The sequence below is a fragment of the Leucopleurus acutus genome (genome assembly GCF_964270905.1).
Source record: "Leucopleurus acutus genome assembly, chromosome: 6".
NCBI lineage: Eukaryota > Metazoa > Chordata > Mammalia > Artiodactyla > Delphinidae > Leucopleurus > Leucopleurus acutus.
The window spans coordinates 47,419,511-47,444,793 of NC_139149.1; the positions used below are offsets into that span (position 1 = coordinate 47,419,511).

Below are 25,283 nucleotides of genomic sequence, written 5' to 3' on the forward strand. Positions count from 1 at the left end.
ATACCAAAAGCCACTAAATTGTACACCTTAAATGGCTGAATTGTATGCTACGTGAATATACCTTACTAAAGTTTTTGGTAAAACAAGTTGCTAGGCCTATTAAAATTATGAATTGGTATGAAGAGTGATGTCATTATTACCTACACATACTCCTTGTTGTCCTGGTTATTTCTTCCTTTCACTGATTACCGTCTCCCAAGGCATTCTACCTAAACATCTGCCTGCAGCCATGATACACAAGGAATCTGGTACATGTGATTTGGTTCTTGCTTGCTGCTTTATCTCACCTCATGTCTTTGAGTCCCTCTCTCCCTCTCCCCCAATGTTAATAAAGTTACAATTTTCTGGCCCATGCGATGGGCAATGGTATATTTCTAAAGCTGTTATAACAGAAGAGTCACTTTTTCACTTGGCTTGAAATATCTCTCAGTTGACACATGGCTTCTCTTAGTAATTTCTATTCGCGGCCCTACTTTTGAAGAGTCAGAACTTTAAAAAAAAACCAGAATCCTTTGTATAGGTGGTATATACAATTAAATAATATTTAAGTGATAAAAAACCACTATGGATATAAATTAAGCCAGTAAGAATTAGTTTTAAGCCAAATTTACTGTTTGCTGGAAATATCTTTCTATATGTCTCTTATATGTCTGTATATTTTAATAGAAGTTTTGTTACAACTACATCTTATAAAAGAAGTTAAGATGATTAAAAGAAAGCCTACAGATCTGAAAATGCTTTGCAGAATACAGAATACATTTTCAGTTGTTTCTGATAATATAACTAACAAAGTACAGCAAAGGGTACAATTGAAATCTCTAACTATATCCTGGGTATAGTTTCTGTTGCTCCACATGGGATCACTGTTTCCTCAGTCACTTTCAGGTAAAGCCTGGGAACTTTCTACCTAGTTCTTCTCCATTTTCTTCCATTCTTAAATTTAAGAGTGTTCAAGCATCATCAGAGAAAAGAATTGGGCAACTAAGTCCTACCATGATGAACTAATCTTCAGCTGGCAACCCAAGTCTTACCCATTACTTGATAGCTTAATTTTTGTTAACTCATCTGCAAGCCATAAACATTTAAGAAAAACCTGAGTAATTCTAAGAAAGAGACACGTTAGATAGCAAAGAGAAGACTATTTTTAAAATGGTCAGATTTGAGTAATTAAGTTTCTTTGCCTACCCTACCTCTAGCTATCATTGTCCTGTGCCCCTTATTAAGCCCCTTTTTTTGGGGTGAATGTATGATTTTAATGCTTTATGCCCACAAAGTGATTTTTTTCTAATTCCAAAACTTTATGATTTTCAGGATACCTCTAATTGAGTATCTTTCTAAATTGGTCTTATTTCCCCTATTATTAGAGTCTGTGTTTAAAAAAAATTTTCATAGCAATTATATCTTGAATTTGTGGCATTTGCAATCTCAAATATTCTATCCCATTGGCAGACTATGTGTCTCATTTTTGTAATGTATACCCCAAGCCAATGATATAAAACCAAAGATGCAACATTAGTAGAAGCGTATTTCTCTTCTCACTCATCCCACATACATAGAGATATAAAGTAAGTATTGGAGATTTATGCAGGAGTGCAGTCATTTTAGTCAGTCTTGTACTGCTAGGAGGGAGGGTGAAGAAAGGAAATTATTTTCCACCATTTAACTCTAAGCTTGGTGGTAAAGGCATTTTAGTGGCAGAGCAGAGACACAAAAACTGTCTTGGTATTTGTATTAAGTTATGCTAAGTGCATAATTATAATTTTGTATACTGATTAACATATACTCTGAAGAATATACTTTCACAGCTTGATAAACAAGTAGTTTATAATGAACGATGAATATAAATAGTGAAAAACAGTAGATTTACAACTTACTTTCATAAGTTATACCTAACATGACCCATGAAGCCATGTAATTGTAGTGTAGAAGCCGCTCAAGAACAAAGCTATTCTCTTTTTCATCTCGAATACTCAGAATATGTGATTTTGGATCTGTTAAATAAAAAAGAGTCAATAATTTAAATAATTAATTATTTAGAACACTTTGTTTGACAGATTTAGTAATTTTTATTTCCCAGTTTAACACACTCCAAAACTTAAACAATAGTAGAAAATAAGAAAGACATATAAATTAAAACTATCTTGTTGTACTAAATGAATAGGTTAAAACATTTTCAAACATTTTGATCTTCAATTTGGTCTCACAGAATAGTGGAAAACTAGTAGCTGAGAGGAGAATTTGAAACATTGATTCACTTTCCTTTTCCCCATTTAAGGCTTATTTTGAGTTGGTACAAATCCACCTATATTAATGACACACTGTCAAAGACTATAATAAATAAAAACCTCTTAGATGGGCTAAAAGACAGACCTTCCTTTTCCTTAGCGATGACTGTTGTAACAGGATTTTAAAAGTTTAATATTTCCCAAAGTGTGTTCCTCGGAAAAGAGCTACACTGAAAAAAACTTTACAAATTTTGGTTAACCAAAAGTAAACTAGTTCATTCATGTCAGTATTTCTTAAAGTATATGCTAATGCACATTTGATAATGTTTAAAAGGAAGTGAAGATGTGTGGTATTTCTCACCCTTGTTCTTTAACTAAGGATCTTTTTCTTTACAGAACATCTCAAGAGTAGTGTTCCACAGAACACACTTTGGGGAATAATGGTTTGATATTTTCCATAGGAACTTCCTATAAAGTTGATGGGTCCATTGTTCAAAAGTCACAAATCCTCAGTGGATCTCATAGGAAATATCTGGAGAGTCCTGAGAGCTGAAAGTATGAAATATGTATTTCTTTTAAGCAGAGCTGCTTCTTTCTGGCTTATCTAAGTTTTCAACTACTCAAACTGGCCTATTTTCTCTCTGCCCACAGCCTAACTTGATTTAATATCCAGCTCTCTGCTCTCTAGTGTCATTTCTTTCTCTTTTTAAGTAGAACCCATTTATACATCTAAAGAGAGACTAGTTCCCTAATGGATGGGTAAGAAAGGAGATAACTCCTATACTTTCCATTTTAACTAAACACAAATTTTAATACTTTGTCATTGATAATGTAGAAATTAGGAGATGAATATTTTTGAGTTCTAGTTACTAGCGCTAATTAGAAATATTTATTGAATATAATACACTCAGATGAGATTTGTTTACTAACGAGCATAATGCGACATATAATGGCCATACAACATACTCACTCAGTGTCTGGCATTGAGAATGAACTTCATCTCGTGTTGTCACTATATATCTATTCTTTGTTATCATGAAATTGTAGCAAGAGTTCTCAAATGGTATCCATGGAGTATTTAGAACAGGAGACGGACATCGAACACTGTTAACTGGTTTGACCTCTTTTTCAGTCTCATCTAGAAAAAGAATTAATGGTAAGAATTCTAACTTCAGATATAAATGTTAAATCCTGTTCATCATAATTAGACTTGATTTGTAGGAAATATTCAGGAAGCCAAGAAATAATAGCCTGGTGATGCTTGTTCTGTTTATGCTCAAATAAAATGTGACCTCTTAACCGGCTTTCTGTAGGAAGGAAATTACTTAATACAATTTTCTTTTCCCTGATGTGGAATGAGTAGAAGAATGTGGAAAATGAGGTGTTATTAGGTTAAATGCAGTTTCTGTCTTCCTGCATCACCAAACTTCTAATACAAGGGGCCACTTCAGAGAAACTATACAAACATAATAAGAGGCACCTAAATATGACTTTGAGAATTCATCTTCAATTTTCTGGTTACTGATACCTTCTCTAACTTTAAAAGAACATCTTATGAAATACTTGATGTTCTAAATAAGTTATTGCTTTAACCAAAGCAAACAGAAATAATTTAAAATCTGACATCTAGAAAAATCTGAATTCAGCATTTCTTTTTCATTTTATGAAAAGGCCACAGATTCAAAAAGATGCAAATAGAGATATGCTCTATTCAAAGCCAATCACACTGATTCAACACATGGTAGAGACTATGCAATATTTCTCCCAGCTCACAGCAACTCCCTTTGTGAAGTAGTGTTTTTTCTAACCACAAACCCACAGATGTGGGCCCCTGGAAGCTGTAAAACCACTTTCCTCCGACTGGGCTAGAGACGGCATATCTGACTTAAGTTGAGTCTATCAGATTCTCTCTTTCAATTCTTTTCAGATTTGAAAAGTGGAATTCAGAGATAGTCAATTCATCTCCAGTTACGGCTAAAATTGAAAGCTGCAGAGCTGCCACGTTTCACCATGTGCAGAGAGAAGCAGGAAGTGCAGAGAGAAGCAGGAAGTACATAAAGAGAAGAGTGCAGATCCACTGAGAGAAACAGAAAGGAGAGGTGCAAGACAGCATCTCTGGCTTTGAGATCCCCTCTCCTCGGGAGGCTCAGCTCTATCCCCATTTCTGAGGATCTAAATTTTCCTTTTGGCTTAAGCTAGCGTGAGCTAATTACTGTTAGCAACCAAATGAATCTTAACAGTGACTCATAAAAGAAATGTTAAGCATTGATGATAAGAATTACAAAAGAATTCCCACAAGTGTAAGTTTTCCATAAGAATATAAACACAAAATGTATGCAAAATGAGGCTAACAAGGACTTAAAACTCAAAGGTCAATTACTATCGTCAGGTGACAAAAATAAAGATAAAACATATCTAAAATAACAAATTAATGACAAAATATTTAACATATAATAATTCTCCTCAAATACAAATTTTCACAACAGATTTTGTTGTAAAAAGGACATGATTATAATTGCTTTATAATTTTAAAACCAGATTTTACAAAACCATTTCCTCAAAATTCCACTACTCATGAGACTGATAACAATTTAAGAATTAAAATATTTGAAATTAGCATACTTCCCGAATAATAGCAAATAGCGCCTGGTTGATTATTATCGCAGTCAGATGTTTTCCAGAATCCATCAGTGTCTAATACTACACAGTCTTCAAGTTGTTCATTATTTTCAGCCCAGCGACTAAATTGAAGATGTTTCCCATCTGACCAACCAAAGTTGAGTTCATCCTGTATGGAGCAGAAATATATCTTAAGTGGTTACACTTCATGTTATCCCTATTGTATGATTTTGACCCTCGTGGTCGATCTAATAATTTTTAAATTTGTTTAATTTTATTTATTTATTTTTGGCTGTGTTGGGTCTTCGTTGCTGCACACAGGCTTTCTCTAGTTCTGGCGAGCTGGGGCTACTCTTCATTGCAGTGCGTGGGCTTCTCATTGTGGTGGCTTCTCTTGTTGCAGAGCATGGGCTCTAGGCATGCAGGCTTCAGTAGTTGTGGTGTGTGAGCTCAGTAGTTGTGGTGCATGGGCCTAGCTGCTCCGTGGCATGTGGGATCTTCCCAGACCAGGGCTTGAACCGTGTCCCCTGCACTGGCAGGTGGATTCTTAACCACTGCTCCACCAGGGAAGTCCCCAATCTAATAATTTTTAATTTTATCTTATGTTTAGCACATATTTACACAGCACTTACTACATACCAGGCATGGTTTTAGGTACTCTGCAAATATTATATAATCCTCATAACAACCATACGAGATAGGTACTATTATTATGTCCATTTTACAGATGAGAAAACTGAAGTCATGTAATGTGCACAGTCACACAGAATGTAAACCACAGTGCTGGGATACAAATCCAGGCCATTTAGGCCCTGGAGTCCATGGTCTGAACCATTATGCTTTGCTGCCTCACACATAATTGGAACCATTGGTTGTTGGAAATCAGAAAGCTAAAATGGAGTGAGGACCACTGTAAGCTCTGATTAACTTAGAGATAATATGTAGTAGTGGAAAGAACACGGGCTTTAGAGCTAAGCATACCTAGTTTTGAATTCCGGTTCGGTCACTTGTTAGCTTTTGATTGTGGCATTACCTTGCCACTTTTCCATCCCTTCATCTATTAAATGGATGTGACACTTAATCTCATGGGGTTGGAATTAATGGGGTAACGTGTAAGACACATAAGTCAGTGGCTATCTGGTACACAACAAGAGCTACAGAGACGTCAGCTCCCTTCCTCTTAAACCTTCAGGCCCTGTGGCTCTCACACCACCCTTTTCACATTTGTCTTTGAAGAGAAATTTCCTTATTCAATACATTCTATTGTGCGCTAGAAGTCTGTGAACATCTATCTTTACATGCTGACAAGGGCCTGACCACCCACCTGTCTTGAGAGAGGCTTTACAAGGTAGGTACAGATGTGCAGGAGATGGATTGTGAAGTACAGGCCTGCCTGAGTTTTCCTGTGGTGCTGCCAGAGCACCAGCCCTTCCACACTGACCCACTGAGCTATGCTTTCCTGAGGCCTGGGGCAATTTTGCATCACTGGTTTATTTGGAACATTGGGCCAAAGGCCACACACAGTCTCACAGTCTCCTTAGTGAACCAAAACTAGCAAATGTGGTCAAACCTCAACGCCACCAACTGTTTCATTCAGAAGTGTTCTCTACCAGTGTTCCAGTTGTAAACTTATGGCCAGTTAATCTCTAAACCAAGTGGCCTCAAATGTGGCCCTTTGCCCCTGTGATGTTGCCTGTACTGAGTATTACCCTGGATTCCTTCCCCCCTGTTGCACTCTCAACTAATCCAGGTCCCTGGGCCTTTGGAACTTCTGTTCCTTGTAGATAAGTCATCCCACTCCCACCATCTCTTTACTGAACACTAAATCTCTTTATTAAGACTGTAAGTATCTCTTCACTAAATTCTAGACCTTGATTGATCTTGATTAAAACCTGTCTTTTCTAATAGAATAAGTTCCTTTCAGCATCCCCAAGGGAAGGCTGCTTGTTTTTTTTAGTCTCAGATACCACAGAGCCATGAGAATGAGGTAGTGGGTATTTTTATTTCCTTCAGTCATTTCCTTTGAGGTTTATGCCCTTCTTGTCTGACATTCACTGAGGTCTTGGCAAACTCCCAGAGTCCTTCCGTCTCTCTGACATTCACTTTGGTCTTGGCCCCCTTGCTCCTTCCTGATATTTACTAAGGAGGTGTCCCATGCCCTGCTCTGTCCTCCTGGTCCAACCACTGACTTAGGGACGTCTGTGTTCATGTGGATGACTCACACCGTTCCCAAGCCTTCTTGACTTCCTCTTCTTCTATGGACTTTCACTTCTATGTACTCGAGTGACCTGCTCTCACAGCCACACTCCAGACCTTCTATAACCCAGAACTGCTGCACTGCAGACACTGTAAACATGCCTCGGTCCAGACCAACATCATTTCCTGCATGAATGTCTACAAGAAACTCTAACTGGTCTTCTATCTCTGGACTGCTCACTTCCTTCCCCAGCTTCTGCCCAGCATAGTTTTTCTCAAGTCAAAATCTGATATCGTTACTACCATGTTTAAAATCTTTCAAAACCTTCCCATTGCTTTCAATGTAAAGTTGTATTTACTTACACTCTGCCATGTTCCAAAGATTTCAGGCAGCTCATGAAGATACAAAAGAGCGAGCTATGTAAAATTTAATATGTTAAAGAGCAAAAGGGAAAAGAAAAACACAGGTGATGACTGAAAATAGGATAAGAAAGAAGACCGAAATCATCAAGTGGGGAAATAAAGTTACAAAACTGTATGATCCGAAGTGCCTTAAAAATAAATACGTGTACATAGAAAAATAACTTGAAGGATATATACCAAATATTTAAACCACATTTATCACTAGATACTGGAATTATAGGTGATTCCAATTTTATTCTTTTAATTTATTCTAACTTCATGATTTTTCTCCAGCGACAATACTGCTTTTGTTTAAAAAGGTTTAAGGTGGTTAAAACTAGGAAATGTGATAACTTAATTACCACCCGCACAAGAGACACAGTGATGGGTTTCACATAATGCCAAACACAAAAGAGAAAGGAAGTAAAGCAATGTTATGAAGGAATTGATACTGTGAGGTCTAGGGAAGCAGTTCAAGCTGATAACCTGGCTGGACCTGAGGGTACATTTTAAAATCCAGAATTTTGGAGAAGCTAGTCTTCAAGCAATTTCTAAATACTGCTTCTTTAATTGAGCTTCTGACAAATGCTGGTGGTAGTAAGTCCAGAGTTTGTCAAAGATAATGTTTACTTCTGAGTCTTAAGTTTTAAGTTTTTCATCCATTCTCCAGTTCAACTTGGGGTCTGCGCAAGGACTTAACTTGTCTTCAATCACATTTTCTCCATGCAGCCCTAAAACCATCTTGGTATACTGAGGGTTAGCCTACCATCTACATAACTCAGGTTTGCTTCATAATGCAATGGACACTTCTTTCCTACTCTCCCAATTACCTTCCCTCCGAGAGTGGATTAGGAATACTGGTTCAGGTGACACTTATCTAACTAGGGCTTTACGGGTCACACACTGCACAGACGCAGGAAGCAAAATTCACATCACAATCTTTATAAATAAGTGGCACCCCCATCAGTGCACAACGTACGCAGCCTTTTAGACCAGCCCTATATCTTACTTTTCAATACATCTCCGTGGGTAGAGCATCAGCTTATTACATACAAGGCTCAGAAAAGAGGCAAAAATGGCCTACAATGCTAAGAGGAATGCTACAGCTTTATTTAAAAAAAAAGATTCCCTATTAATTACAGCCAAAAGCTTTAGTAGCATAAACATTCCTGTTTGTGCTACATGTATGTACTTTAGTGCTGGGAATTAATAGGAGACTAGCATTCTTTGCTGGGCTATGAAATGAATGAGAAGTACCCAAGATCAGGGCTTGAGATGTGGCAAAGCGCTATTCTAATCCCTTTGCAGAGTGGCTTAATTTCAGTCTGCTGATTCGGAAAGGGATAAAAAGCCCTTTAATAACGTTCATGGGCTTCTGCTCACCCAACCCCATCTGAATTTTTAATTCTTCCCTCCCTCTCTTCTTTTCATTGGCTGAGGAGACATGGCAGCTCCTGATTCCAGCTCCATCTTCGACTGGAATAAATAAAAAGAAGTGCTCAGCTACCTATGTCCATTAGACATTTTTCTTAAGCTAAACGATAAAGCACCTGATCTTTCAACAGTGGAAAGATGACTGCTGCTAAAAATTACATACCTCATGAAATTCATTCACTGGAGTAAGATTTTATGATCTCTGGTTTCTTTTAGTCTGATATGAGAGATGCTGTGTGCAATAAAAAATGTCACATTCCGTCACCCAATCCTGGCAGTGGGACTGAAAACTTACGTCATGACTGGAGAGTCCAATCCATAAAGAAGTGTTATGAAGGACCGCCTGCACAGTCAGGAAGGCCTGCTGGTGAGGGTCTGTGATGCTCACCAGCTGCATGTTTTCTTTCTGGCACTCCTTGAGAGCATCAGTCCAAGTCAGAGTCTTCAGCATTATTTTGTACAGATTATTTTGATACTTCACAGTTTCTGAAGTATTCTGCAAGGTCTGTCTGCTTTCAATTTCTGTGTGTAAAAGAAAAATAAAGCCACAAAAACCACCTACTTGGCAAGTCATGGGACGTTTTTTCAAATTTCTCCCTGTAATAATGTACTTTAGATATTACTTATCTATTCATTTGTTTTAGACTTTGGGTGGGAGAACTAGGTATGTTTTGCTGTATACCTTAGGTAAATTTGTGAACCACAAATTTGTTTTTTACAATTAGAACAAAATTCTGATTTAGTTGATCTGATTTAGGAAGGAGAAAAGCTATAAATAAAAGTAAACTGCAATAGGAGAAAAGCTATAAATAAAAGTAGACGACTTCTAATGGCAATAAGATTACCATTTCAGATCGGTGTCGAATTCTTCCTTTGTTTGAACTGCTTCAACAGGAGGTGTTGGGTGTCCCCTTAAAGTTTTCATCTGGGAGAACCCACGAAAAAATGTATACAACCACCCCTAAGAGGATATATTTGAATTATTGATTTACAGTACCTCTCTGAAAAAGGCAGTTACTAAAAAGTATGAGACAAATGAGCAAAGATTAATTTAGCAAAAAGTTCTTCAGAAGCGCATGGAGTACTCAGAAAACTGTAAGACACTGATGAAAGAAATCAAAGATGAGACAATCAGATGGAGAGATATACCATGTTCTTGGATTAGTAGAATCGATATTGTGAAAATGATCACACTACCCAAAGCAATCTACAGATTCAATGCAATCACTATCAAATTACCAATGGCATTTTTTACAGAACTAGAACAAAATATCTTAAAATTTGTATGGAGACACAAAAGACCCCGAATAGCCGAAGCAGTCTTGAGGGAATAAAACTAAGCAGAAGGAATCAGACTCCCTGACTTCACCCTATACTACAAAGCTACAGTCATCAAGACAGTATGGTACTGGCACAAAAACAGAAATATAGATCAGGGCTTCCCTGGTGGTGCAGTGGTTGAGAGTCTGCCTGCCAATGCAGGAGACATGGGTTCGAGCCCTGGTCTGGGAGGATCCCACATGCCGCGGAGCGGCTGGGCCCGTGAGCCACAATTACTGAGCCTGCGCGTCTGGAGCCTGTGCTCCGCAACAACAAAGGCCGCGATAGTGAGAGGCCTGTGCACCGCAGTGAAGAGTGACCCCCGCTTGCCGCAACTAGAGAAAGCCCTCGCACAGAAACGAAGATCCAACACAGCCATAAATAATTAAGTAAATACATTTAAATAACAAAAAAGAAAAGAAAAGGGATAAAAAAATACATATATATAGATCAATGGAACAGGATAGAAAGCCCAGAGATAAACCCACGCACCCATGGTCAACTGATCTATGACAAAGGAGGCAAGGATACACAATGGAGAAAAGACAGTCTCTTCAATAAATGGTGCTGGGAAAACTGGACAGCTACATATAAAAGAATGAAATTAGAACACTCCCTAACACCATCCACAAAAATAAACTCAAAATGGATTAGAGACCTAAATGTAAGACCTGACACTATAAAACTCTTAGAGGAAAACATAGGTAGAACACTCTATGACATAAATCACAGCAACATCTTTTTTGAGCCACCTCTTAGAGCAATGGAAATAAAAACGAAAATAAACAAATGGGACCTAAAGAAACTTAAAAGCTTTTGCACAGCAAAGGAAACTATAAACAAGATGAAAAGACAACCCTCGGAATGGGAGAAAATATTTGCAAATGAATCAATGGACAAAGGATTAATCTCCAAAATATATAAACAGCTCATGCAGCTCAATATTGAAAAAATAAACAACCCAATCCAAAAATGGGAGGAAGACCTAAATAGACATTTCTCCAAAGAAGACACACAGATGGCCAAGAAGCACATGAAAAGCTGCTCAACATCACTAATTATTAGAGAAATGCAAATCAAAACTACAATGAGGTATCACCTCACACCGGTAAGAATGGTCATCATCAGAAAATCTACAAACAACAAATGCTGGAGAGGGTGTGGAGAAAAGGGAACCCTCTTGCACTGTTGGTGGGAATGTAAATTGATACAGCCACTGTGGAGAACAGTATGGAAGTGTCTTAAAAAACTAAAAATAGAATTACCATATGACCCAGCAATCCCACTACTGGGCATATACCTGAGAAAACCGTAATTCAAAAAGAGGCATGTACCACAACGTTCACTGCAGCACTACTTACAAGAGCCAGGCCATGGAAGCAACCTAAATGCCCATCGACAGACAAATGGATAAAGAAGATGTGGTACATATATACAATGGAATATTACTCAGCCATAAAAAGGAATGAAACTGGGTCATTTGTAGAGACATGGATGACCTAGAGACTGTTATACAGAGTGATGTAAGTCAGAAAAAGAAAAACAAATATCGTATATTAATGCAAACATGTGGAATCTAGAAAAATGGTACAGATGAACTGGTTTGCAAGGCAGAAACAGAGACACAGATGTAGAGAACAAATGTATGACTTGGGAGATTGGGATTGACATATACACACTAATATGCATAAAATAGATAATAAGAACCTGCTGTATAAAAATAAAATAAAATAAAAACCCAGAAGCACATGGATTAGCTACTTGAAGTTCTCATTACATGGCAAAGGTTTTTTTTTTTTAATTGTTTGTTTAAAAACTTACTGTGACCAATGAAAATGATTTAATACCTTTAAAAAAATATCTTTTTGAATATATAGATGATTCCTACTTTTAAGTAAACATTTTACTTTTATTTGGATTATAGGAGGGCATAGACAGTGATCCATTTATAATGCTTCACATCGTTTTTTTTTTTTGAGTCCTAGATTTAACCGTGATTGTTTATACCGAACTCAGTTAAAAACATTTTTTGTCTCCTCCTTTCCTCATGACAGTAAAATCTGAAAAATTCCAGAGTAGAAAGGAGAACAAAATGCAACCATAATTTACTGTCATTAGATAACACCGATTAACAAACTCCATTGGATACTTAATTTTGATATTTAATTATGGCAATGATCTTGACAAAAAATCACATTCTATTTGAGCTAATTTGACTCACTGAGCCAGTATGGATTTAGTCATGCTAAAATTTTAAGGAAGCTGTATGATTACAAATCAATATTAATTTATAAGTTTTTTTGTGAAAAAGTACTGTACATATCTAACAGCATAAAGTACCATAGTTATCTAAATAATAATCTATACCTGAATATTTCTGACAGAGAGACAGAGTATGGTGTTCACTGCAGGAAGTAAAATTCCACGTCCCAGTAAAAGGTGACTTTTGGAGGTTGAGCATTAGAGCACAGTGGTAGGACCCCTCTTCATCAAAAATCTAAACAAAAAGGCAAATATGTACAAGCAATTATGAAACTAACAGTCTGAAGATCCCAGCAAGGGAACTTTATATTCCAAATTGGATTTTTCTTCCTGTAAAAAACTCCATTAAGGAGCTGACCATGAAATCACTAAGAAAATCCTGATAAACCTTCTTTTTTTTTTTTTTAACATCTTTATTGGAGCATAATTGCTTTACAATGGTGTGTTAGTTTCTGCTTTATAACAAAGTGAATCAGTTATACATATACATATGTTTCCATATCTCTTCCCTCTTGTGTCTCCCTCCCTCCCACCCTCCCTATCCCACCCCTCTAGGTGGTCACAAACCACCGAGCTGATCTCCCTGTGCTATGCGGCTGCTTCCCACTAGCTATCTATTTTACGTTTGGTAGTGTATATATGTCCATGCCACTCTCTCACATTGTCACAGCTTACCCTTCCCCCTCCCCGTATCCTCAAGTCCATTCTCTAGTAGGTCTGTGTCTTCTGATAAACTTTCAAAACATGGGAAAGGGCAATTAACTTTAGAAATTATAGAACAAAATAGTGGCAATATTGATGAATACATCTTCAAAACAGATAAAGAAAAACTGTTAGAAGACAAATACACAATTATAATAATATTTAACACTCTGCTCTCCTTTTTGACGTTGCAAGTAAGCAAAAAAGTAATGACTGTTAATTCAACTCATTAGATGTTTATAAACTTTTTATAATGACAAATGGTGTACCACCCAATAGAGAACTCACTTTAAAGCTTTGATCCTATACTTGTCACTATAAAACATCCATAAATAAAAGTATCTATCTAGATTTCATTCTCTGACCACATATGAATAACATTAGACATGGATATTTATTCAAAGTGTATTGTCCCTATACTTTTCTGTATGGTTGAAACATATCACACTCAGAAAAATAAGAAAAGTAAGCTTATCCCAGGAGCTAAAAGAGTTTTAAAAAAACTGCATACTCTCATGCTATTCAATAAACATTAAAACAAAAATGAAAAAATTATAGGAAAGACTAATATGAGAAATATTACAAGAGATATGAGTAAAACTTTACGTGAAGGCAAACATGTATTATTAAATGCATTCTGATTTTTAAAGGAAAGATGAACTAAGAATTCAATATGAGATTAGAAAATCAGCAAAAATATAACTCCAAGAAAAACAGGATAGAAAAATGTAGTAGTATTTGTATATCTCAAGCAATAGGAGTAGGCGGTGGAGAAAGGGGAGGAAAAAACCAGTAACATACACTAGTTTTTGTAAAAATCTAAATAAGAAAAAGTAAAAATGATTAAAATAAGACATGGAGATTTTAAAAGATAATAGCAGACACGACTTCATTCTAATACATTTGAATATCTACATGAAATAGACAACTTCCTTGAAATATACAAATTAGCATAACTGTTATAAGGAAAAGTAGAAACACTAAAATGTACCAGTAACTTTAGAGGAAATTGAAAATTAATAATAATGCTCATTTTTAAAACTATATGTCAGGTACTGGGCTTAAAAGCTTTAAATGAAATATTTTATGCAATCCTCACATTGTGCTGTAGGAACAACAGTATCAGAACTTACAGATGAAAAAATGAGACTTAAGCAAAGTTAAGTGAATTTCCTAAGGCATACGAAATGGCTGAATGGAATTCAAACTCAGTCTGACTCTAGAGTTTAGCCCTCACCTACTACACCAAATCCCTTTAGTATTAAACAATGATCTCTGAACAGGGTTCTAATATCACATGGTTTTGTATACAGTTCCTTCAAATTTTCAGGGAAAGATAATTCCCCAGACTGAGTCATAATTTCAAAACACAAAGGCAGAAAACTACCCAGTTCATCTTATGAAGCTGACATGATCAGAAAAAAAAAAAAGCTTAAAAAAATTAACTCTATGAACAGAGATGAAAACATTCCCAAATAAAATTCTAACAAATCTAATTCAGTAGTAAAATAATAACCCACTCTCAGCAACTAGATTTTATGATAAGGAGATAAAAATGGTTTAATTGAACATCTATTAATGTATTATACTACATATCCATAGGCCTAATGGGAAAAACTGTATGACAATTTCAATAGATGGTGAAAACAAGTTTTAGAAAATCCACTACTTATTCCTGAATAAAAATTCTAAATAAATGATATATCTTAAACAAAAAGTCCACATCAAATATAATAATGAAAGACTGCAGATATTCCCATTAAAGTCTAGATCAAGTCTAGGATGTTATTTATTACTCCTGGTATTTACCATGGTTCTGGAAGTCCTACCACATGTAGTGAAGCATGAATGGTTATTTGCCAATTATGATTATCTAATTAGAAAACCCAAGAAAATCTACTGAAAAACTCTGAGAAGTAATAAGAGCTTTTAGTAGATGGATGCCTATGAAATAAATATACAAAAATACCCAAATAATAGATTTCCTACATATCAGTAAGACAGTTTTAAAAAACTGCCATTCTCAATGGCAAAAAGAAAGAGAACTTCTCTAAAAACTTCACTGAGGAATTTAAAAGGAAGACTTGAATCAATGGAGAGATATGTTACACCATATTCTTGAGGGAAAATTAATAAAAAGATGTCAATTCTTCCTAAAATGTTGTCAAATTCTTATCAGAAGTTTTCTATTGAATTGTTTAGATTGGAAATTAACTAAATAATTCTAGTTTGTCTTGAAGAATAGACAAAAACAGCTAAAAATATTTTTAAAAGACATACAACAAAGGATAACTAATCCTATTATATTTTTTGAAATATGGCAACATTATAGTATTTAGATCAGTGTGGGAGCTATACAAGAATATGTCTCATACACACACAGATACATACACATGCACACTTCACATATGATAAAAAAGGCATTCTATATTGATTTTAACAGATGGAAGTATATACAACAAATGATGCTAGACAATTGGCCAGGATTAGGGAAAAGGATTAAGTAACCATTGACAACATATGCCATATACCATGGATGTATCATATTGTCAGAACAAAAAAGCAAGCTATAAAACAAAATGAAGAAAATAAAGGCATTCATTTAACTAACATTTACATGAGGGACTTTCTAACCTAAAAGCAATGGAGGGGAAAAAAAGAAATAGAGTTGAACACATACCAAAAAAATCAAAACTTATTTCTGTAATATTTTTGGTATTAGACCTAAAGAAAAAAAAAAACCTGTGAAAATATCTGCAATAAATGCAAGAAACACAGGGTTAGCACACTTAGTATTTACACAGTCATAAAATCAATAAGAAATACATGAAGGCTTTGATAAATTGTCAAGGAATAAGAAATTCACATTGGATGAAATTCAAATTATTACTGAATTTATATGTTTTCATTAGAAATCAGAGCAATACAAATGAAAATATGATATCATTTAAACTATCAAATTAGCAAGAATTTTAAAAAGATAATTCTCCTTAGAGCATTGTAGTAGAAGCAATGCAGTAGAGAAGCTAAGAATGCTGACTCTGCAGACTTGGATTTAAATGCCGACCCTGCACGCATACCCTGCATGATTTCTGGGAAGTTACATGACTCTCTCTGTTTGTCTCCACATTTCTAAGATAGGAGAGGAGTACAGACTGTTTCACATCTATTGTGCAGATTAAATGAAATAATGCATGTGATGCATTAGCAGAGTGTCTGACACATATTAGCTGCTCAATAAATGTTGGAAATTATTAACACACTGGTATGAATAGAAAAGTAGTCACAATATATTGCTGACAAAAATATAAACTCATAAACCGTTCTGGAAACCAATTTGGTAACCAGAGTTTTACAACTACTTATATTTTTTGATCTGGCTATATCACTTCCTAAATCTATCTTAGGGAGGTAACCTGAAATATACGGCAAAGATTATGCATGAAGATGTTAATTGCAGCACTATTAAGAATTATGCAAAACTGGAAACAGCCAAAATACCCAGCATTGTTTAGGTAAATGATGGTATATCTATCAAGAAATATTGTGCAGCCATCAAAATGCTTATCAAGCACATCTTTTAATGGCATAAGAAACTACTTATGATATAATACTAAGTGAGAAAAGTAGATACCACAGTATATATACTATGATCTCATCTATGTCAAGAAGACAATGTATAGAAAAGCCCTAGAAGAAAAATGCTGAAATATTCATTGTGATTTCCTAGATCAGGATTCAAATATGGTTTGAGACTTATTTAGTAGCTCATGAAACCAGTTCAGTGGATCTTGATTCTTATTTGTGACAATGAAATAGAATAGGATAGAACACAGAAAATAGGTTGACTAGACTAGATCAGACTAGAGTAGAATAGAAAAGAAAGAAACATAAGCTCTAAGGGTAAGTATTATTTCCTGAAACTTTTGTTTCAATTCAATATTATATTTATATCTATGTGCTGAATGGTAATTTAAATTTATTTCTTACTATGGGTCATGAGTTAAAAGTTTAAAAGCTACCAGCCTAAGTATAAGCAGGATAAGGGTTGATATTTTTCTTTATTTTGTTTACTCTTCTATAACTTCCAAATGTTCTACAATAACCAAGCATTATTTTGATATTTACTTTGTACATAATTACACATGTTGCAGAGTTCCCTTTACCACCAACGTCAACGTTGAGCAAAGTTCCATTGCATCAGGAATATCAGTTGATATTGTCTAGGATGTACTTTTGGAATTCAACTTTAAAGTTAATCTCTTAATCTTTGCCTTTTGTGCAAAAGGTGGTTTGTATCCAGTAAATAAGGAAGACAGAAGTAGTGGGCAGCAATATCATGGTACAGGGTAACTACTGTTGATATAATGCCTTCTTCCATTCTATAGCTTCTTTACATTTAGATCTTAGGCAATAATGATCACTAACCACAGACTTTGTACTTTTTAACCTCAGGAGACTGAGGCTGACAGCTCCAAATTCCAAGATGATAAGTAAAGCATTTATATTAGCTTCTATTTGTAACTCACTATTGATGGTTTTACATGGTTATGAAATAAGTGCTATGGAATCTGATGCTACTATGAAAAACTAGGACATCTATGTGAAGGCTGTGGAAGCTCTGTTGTTATTCTTCTTGTGACAGCATTATTGATATAATTCATAGACGGTATAATTCATTGATTTAAAGCATATATTCTATAGTTTTTAGTATATTCACAGAGTTGTGCAACCATCACCCCTAATCAATTTTAGAACATTTTCACCACCCCAGAAAGAAATCCCATATGCTTTAGGCCATCACCACAAATTCTTTTAGCCTCTTAGCCTCTGGCAACCAGTAATCTACTTTCTATCTTTATAGATTTGCCTATTTGGACGTTTCATATAAGTCGACTCATGAAATAGGCCCTTGTTCTTAATCCAATAATTTGTGGAAGACTCAGGTATTTCATAGAGCTACGTAGTTTACCGATTAAAAAAAAAACAACCTTACATTTGTTGGTATTCTCAGCCTCCGACCAACCAATAATGGGTGAAAGTTACTGTATGTCAGCTCTCTGTTATCCATCCATTTGTTTATCTTCTCATAGGCAGTCCAGCGCAAACCAATCCATAAAGTAGCTTCCATATCCGGAAGCAAGGATGTAATAAAATCTGTCAGAAAGATTTTTTTTTTTTAAAAAACATTTGACTTATTCAAATTAGAGATATACTAAAAATGTCAATGAATACCTCTTGCTTATCTAACTACCAGGATAATCTTTCACCTACTCTGTAAAAAGTAATTTAATAAGATTCTTTGTATGTGTTAATTCCCCACAGCCTCCCAACACAAACATGGCCTCCAGATCAGAATAAAACATGTTTACGAAACAATTCTGCTACCTTGTTCTCTCTGGCTCAGCACTGAAGGAAGGGTTCCACCATAGGTGTGACAAGTATCGCTGGCTTCAGAAAATGTAAGAGACTTAGGTTTGATCCTTAAAAAGCACTGCAAACAAAGAACACATATGAAGTATAAGATTCCACACATGGGAAAGCTCACATAGGAAGAAAATGCCTCATCTTTTAGAAGGCTGCTAATTTTCTGTTTGTGAGATACAGACACTCACAAAGTAGTACCAAAAGAATGCAGATCTACACTCTTTTTTTTTTTGAAAGATTTATTTATTATTTATTTTATTTCTTATTTTTGGCTGCGTCAGGTCTTAGTTGCGGCACGCGGGCTCTTCGTTGCGGCACTCAGGCTTCTCTCCAGTTGTGGCGCGTGGGCTCCAGGGTGCGTGGGCTCTGTAGTTTGTGGCACGTGGGCTCTAGTTGAGGCACGCGAGCTCAGTAGTTGTGGCGTGCAGGCTCAGTTGCCCCCATGGCATGTGGGATCTTAGGTCCCTGACAAGGGAGTGAACCCATGTCACGGGCATCGTAAGGTGGATTCTTTACCACTGGACCACCAGGGAAGTCCCAAGAATGCAACTCTACACTTAATTTAAGCAACTGAAGAGTAGTCCTTGAGCTACTTTTAAAAAAAATCTCCCATTTATTGAGTGCTTCCTTCCTAAAACACTTTGCACAGTATTATCTCATTTAATTCTCACAACAAATGGGAAAACTGAGGTACAAGGACATTAAGTAACTTTACCCATAAGTGAAATAGCCATAGCACGGTATGGTCAGCATTTAGACTCTGCTCCATTTGGTTTCAAATATGTATTCTTCATCATTACCTTATATTAGAAAAACCACATTTTTAAAGAAATCATGCCCCTGTCTCTTGACAGGATATTTTAATGGGGTGAAGGGGATTAAGAGACACAAACTAATAGTTATAAAATAAATAAGTCACAGGGATGTAATGCATAGCAAAGGGAATATAGTCAGTAATTTTATAATAACTTTTATGGTGTGTAATCTATAGAAATATCAGATCACTATGTTGTACACCTGAAACTAATATATTTTCATTCAACTATACTTCAATAAAAACAAAAAAAACCACATAAATTTACATCAGCTATGTAAATTAATCTAGTACTTTGGGGGGGGGGAAGATTGTCCAAATTTTAAAAAGTCAAAATATACCCCTAATATTTTAACTTTACTACAGATGCTTTCAGCTGTCAGACACACCTCTTCCTTTTTCTTCTTGATATTATGATCATGTTAGTGTGGAGTAGCATGTCCCAAATTGTGTTCCTTGAAACATGCTATAAAATGGGTTTTTTTTTTTTTCAGCCTCCTTACAGACTGGAATGGCCAGAGAAATATAAAGTCATTGGGTGGCTTCTAGAAAAGACTCTAGAGAGAACACCCTGAACTTGAGCTTGGAAGCCATAAGTTGAGGATGGCAGAGCAGAAAGACAAAGGAAGCCTGGTTTTGAAGACCACAGAGCTTTTATACCAACCCCAGCCTGCTTATCTTCAAACTTCTTTTATCTGAGAGAATAAATGTTTTAGCATACTATAGTAATCTTTTTAGCAGCCAAATGCATTTCCTAAGAGATACATACACCAATATGAATTGTGCATCTCAAGGAAGTAAATATAGAATGTGGCATTTCCCAAAGCTACTTAATCATAAACCCTGCTCTGGAAGCAACATCAATGATTAACATTTTGTTAGCATATGTGTATATTCCCAAAAAGTAGTTTGGGAAATGCTGGTCTAATTTGATTGGTAAATGCTGCTTGGATGTTTTCCTTAAGGGGGAACATTTATCAGTCAGAAAATTAAGCCAGTTTCCTACATGCCAAAGAGATAGTCCTGACTAGTCAATATATTACTATTCACTGAAAGATCAGCTTTGGCAGTTTAAGTGTCAGTAGCAACAGAACAGGAACACGGTACTCTGAAAGACCTGTACGCGTGATTAACTTGAGAGTTAACTTCGTTTCTGAAAATGTAGAGAATCAGGTGAGATACTGAAATATGCAGAGTCTATCTTAGTGAAGTTACTTGGTGGGATGCCATTCTGCCACAGGCCATATGACCATCATGAAAGCAATCATCATTTGCACAACGTAGCAATTCTCTTTTTACCTTATTCTGAAAAGTAATCCAATCCCCAGAGCACTGTATTTTAGCGGCAGAATCTGGACTATATTTCTCTAATGAAGATACATTGTATTTTTCACAGACGAAGGGCAACTTCGTACTACAGTCTGCTGGTTTATGTATGTCTGAGAAATGAAAAGTAGGATTACTGTGGTGAGAATTTTCCATTCAGCACATTTTAAAACCATCCTGTAGTGAAGAAAGTCTCTTTAAATCAATCTTTCCCAAATGGTTAAAATATATTCCTTTTCTTCCCTAGCTATTTTTGTCTTCTATTATTATCACTCATATTAGTAAGTTGTAGCATACAAATATTGCCTATAAAAATGAACATACTTGGTACACACACAGTTACTATGGTTCCTGATGGCAGGAAATAGAGTTGAAGAAGGCTAATGAGGGGGAAAGGGACCTAAACTATACTTTAGAATTGCTGCCTGTTCATCTTTGTGAATTTGTCTATATCCTTATTGGTTATGAAAGTGGTCAGTTTATTTCTAAGTAACTGCTTTAGGATAAAGGAAGTCAAAATATTCACAGTGAAAAGCACCTTTATTTGCATTTGGAACTTGATCTACTGTCATCAGCAATAAATCAGAATATGACGAAGCTGCCAAACATATAATCAAAAGGAAAGCGAGATCAAGCTAGTAATTGAACCTGAAGTTCACATATTACGTAATGAACGTTAAAGGATTTGGAATTAACCTTACCGCTAAACCAAGTCTTGGCAGAGAGGTAAAAGCATTCCTCTCCAAATGTTATAGGAAAGTGATGAAATGGATGTCGTGAGCTGAAAGAAAATAAGAGATGTGTCAGCTCATAGCGTAGTTACATGTTCCCTTCTGTTGTTTCCTGAAGTAATTTTAATTCTAATTTTAATGTTAGGCCATTATTTTATACTACTTTTTCTTGATGCTCATTTGCTAAAGGATTTGGTTTCTCTAGTCTAGGTAGTTTATGGATTAATGTTCAAAACTAATTATAAACAGTACTCCATTTAGTAAAAAGGGATTTGGGACTGCTTCTTTTAAACGATAACTTTACAAAGGCACCATCAAGGATGTCACATACCTCAAAAAACGACGTTCTATTAGCTGGTCAGTAGTTCTCACCCACCATTTCTCCTCAGCGCCAGATATCTGAAAAAAAAACCCACAAAAACAAAACAAAACAAAAAACAACTAAACACCCATCCTTATATGTGCTGACTTTTCTAGAAGAGTTTTGTTTTTATACCCTGGCCCATCATAACCACAAACCACTATAATTTCCAGATATTCATTACTTTGGTCTCTAAATTACATAAACCAGGTCCTTTCACAGAAAAAAGTAGTTTAGAAACTCTTTTTATATTCACAGGCCCTATTTTGCATACAAAAAATATGGTCACTGTAATTACGGGCATATATTAATTGGACATATAGTATCCTATTGCTACTAGTTATAAATTTTAAAATATACAAATTATTTTTCCTCCAAAAAACTATTTTGCAAAATTAGTTATTATTAGAAACAGAATCTCAAGTTAACTACCAAGTTAACTTTTAGTAAAAAACGTGACAAGGAATTAGACTAATTTATATTATCTGTTGAAGCTCATCTTACCAACTGAGATTAATAATTAATCTTGAATGTTTTAAAACATTAAGCAATTCTTTTTAACTTTTCTGACCCAAAGTGATGAACTTATATGTTGTTAGGCAAATTTTACTTGAGAGGAACATTTAACTTTTCTAGATTTTTGAAATTTTTTTAACAGAATAAATGTAAAAATAAGAAAATATTAAAAAATACGTTCTTTTAAATTACATTTGCTATTTTGTTTTTGATGGCTCTTAGTCCTGCAAAAGATGTTACACTAGCCAGAGAGCTGTGATTGCTAGCACAATACAGGACGGCTTCTTCATAGTTTAAACGGGGATCAGCAACAAACCAATATTCACTCCCTTCTATTACAACTGGAGGTCCATGAATTCCAGCACGCTCTAAAGAAGAAAAATAGCACAATTATGACTGCATAAACCAAACTGTACCCTCTCAGCATGGATTATTTTTCAAAACTATTTATAAATAATTATCCATTTAGATTACTGGCTCTCTTTGGCCAGGGCAGTGCTGCCTGGAAGGATCCAACCAAGGATTCCTGAGCCAGTGAGCGACTCTGTTACCCTCCTGTACTCACAGAGAAGGATAAATCCAGCCTCAGAGTCTCACCCCACACCAGCTAATCACCTTCCCTGTATGGAGGTACTTCATCTCATTTGAAGACACGACAGAGAAGAAGCCGGCACTTAGGCCTGGCCTTAAATAATTAACTAAATACGTCACTGAAAAGGTAAAAGCAGCTTTGGATACATTTTAGTTTTCTTAACTCACCTGGATTGTACCAGTCTGGCATTTTTGGAGTACGACCTGTAGAAGAAAGCAAATGGCTTAAGTTTAGTATCCAATTACAGACCATGGCGTACTAATAAGTGCCTTTAGTCTAACTCAGGAGGACTTGCAGTATGGCGGAGATTTGTCCATTTCTGGCCAAACCATCTCCTTTCATGTTATGATCACTTCATAACACTGAATTTTGTGGGGCCCACACTAAAGTTGTTCTTGTGGCAACCAAAAAGGCAGATTTGTTAAATATTAATACAGCATTACTAGCAGTTCTCTACCTTACATCACGGAAGTCACAAAGGAAGACTAGATGGATAAAGTATAGATAATAATTAGAAAGTACAAATAAGTAAATGAATACATTGTATACATTACATAGACGCACTAAGGAACATGCGCCAAAATAATCATCACTGTAGGATGAGGTTATTCAGGAACCACGTCTCCATCTAATGCAATTTGAATACACCTAGGTTGGTAGAGTTTATTGCCTCCCAAGATATCCTTGGAAAAAAATGTTCAGTGATCCAGTACTGAAACTTTTGAGAAAATGAGAGACAAAACTGGGAAGAAAATAATAAAATTCACCCAGCAGGAAATATGGTACCGTACAAAGAATTATGGTCTTTGAAGTTGGGTGAGTCAGTGTCTGAACGCCCTCAGACTCTGCTGCTGTGCTACTTGGGATCCGTTGTTTAACTCCCTGAGCCCCAACTTTCTAGTCTATAAAAATGAAATTCTCCTACCTAAATCACAAAGACAATGTAAAGATCATATAAGATCACCCCTATGCAAGCACCCCGCACAGGGCCAGGCACAGAACAGTTCCTCTCAGGATGCTAGCTGCTTTCCTCTCCCTTTTTATGCTGGTCATAGGTCACATGGTTTCAAGCCAAAGACATAATCTGAGGAATTTTAGAAATTACAGGGTAAAATAGCTGTTCTTAATTTTGCTATTGTATCAGGGCCAATGCACGAGAGGACCCTACTTTGAGGACTGCCTATATATCCAGCATCTGTGGTTTTTCTCTCTAACTCAGTCCTCTGTATGTTGGATAATTTCCATTAACAATGCTGCAAATCAGTTAAAAAAATAGACATAGTTTCTTGTTTGTAATCTTGTCAAAGAATTCTGTTCATTTGTATGTTGGGGGAAGCTATGGCTAACCTTTAAATTTATTTAAATTAGTAAGAAAAGCAAAATAAAAGGTGCCTTTTTACACAGGATTGCAAACATGCATGTGTGTACAAGGTATCAAGAAACACAATATAAAAAAGTTGTGTTTATAGGTCATTTTCCTAAAAACACTTTTATGAACCTTATTTTTGCTACTGTTTTTGCAACTAAAAAGGAATATTTAAAAAGTATATATATCCATAGTGATTATGATAATTAAAAAAAAGTAGGTTGTCAAAATATCCCTTTTAGAGAGGAGGGGACTAATTAGAACCAGCTGTATGTGGTAATAAAAAAGGCAAGAGCTAGAGAAAAGGTTTGGTGATTTGGGCTATTGAAGAGGTAAACTGTTTTAAGAAAACCAGAAAACACAGATTAATACAGAAGTGTCCAGTTGAGCAGGCTTTGGCTGTTCTAATAGCCAAGAAAATATCCAACCAGTGAATGTGACACATTGTAACTCAGAAATTTAGGGACTGTCAAAGGGGAGTTAATATAACATTTAAACCCTGGATCAAACCATCACTGATTGCTTCAAATGACTGCAAATAGGCTGAGGCAGGAAGTTCTTTAGTTTTTAATTTTGTTTCTGTATTGGAGAGAGCAGGGGTGCAATTATTTAAAAGATTTATTTATTTGGTTACCTGATTTATGTTTGCTAAGCTAGTTAATTCCCTTCTCTTTTGTTTAAAATAACAAATACATTAAAAAGAAAAAAGAAAACCATATGTTCTTCATAATATTTCCTGTGGTTACTGGTTTGTCATTTCTAAGGTTTTCCTGGTGTATACTCTAGGGTCTGCCTCAGTACTCAAACATGAGGCAGGGGAACAGCTACCAGTGAAAGCATACTTTGGAGGGAGCAGTGACACTCTCTGTGGCATGCCAAATACCAAAGAATAATAGGAGTGTCACAACTAATGCTTCAAGCCAGAGATATTGTCCAAGTTGATTATATATTAGTTACTTTGCCACTTGTTTGAAAGGTATCCAAGCTGGT

At 35.7% G+C, this 25,283-nt stretch overlaps 1 protein-coding gene across 3 annotated transcripts in view; it reads right to left on the reverse strand.

Annotated features, from left to right (window-relative positions):
* Window positions 1–25,283, reverse strand: part of LOC309963253 (CD302 antigen) — a gene marked incomplete at both ends in the record, with an annotated part of 131,658 nt that overhangs the window by 57,288 nt on the left and 49,087 nt on the right. For all 3 annotated transcript variants that reach the window (XM_082841539.1, XM_082841538.1, XM_082841540.1), the window contains 12 exons: window positions 1,875–1,991; window positions 3,196–3,363; window positions 4,848–5,013; window positions 9,172–9,398; window positions 12,564–12,693; window positions 18,157–18,317; window positions 18,549–18,654; window positions 20,701–20,840; window positions 21,429–21,508; window positions 21,790–21,857; window positions 22,528–22,703; window positions 23,095–23,130. In XM_082841539.1, the coding sequence (XP_082697665.1) occupies window positions 1,875–1,991; window positions 3,196–3,363; window positions 4,848–5,013; window positions 9,172–9,398; window positions 12,564–12,693; window positions 18,157–18,317; window positions 18,549–18,654; window positions 20,701–20,840; window positions 21,429–21,508; window positions 21,790–21,857; window positions 22,528–22,703; window positions 23,095–23,130 (1,575 nt within the window). The remainder of the gene's footprint in view (window positions 1–1,874; window positions 1,992–3,195; window positions 3,364–4,847; window positions 5,014–9,171; window positions 9,399–12,563; window positions 12,694–18,156; window positions 18,318–18,548; window positions 18,655–20,700; window positions 20,841–21,428; window positions 21,509–21,789; window positions 21,858–22,527; window positions 22,704–23,094; window positions 23,131–25,283) is intronic.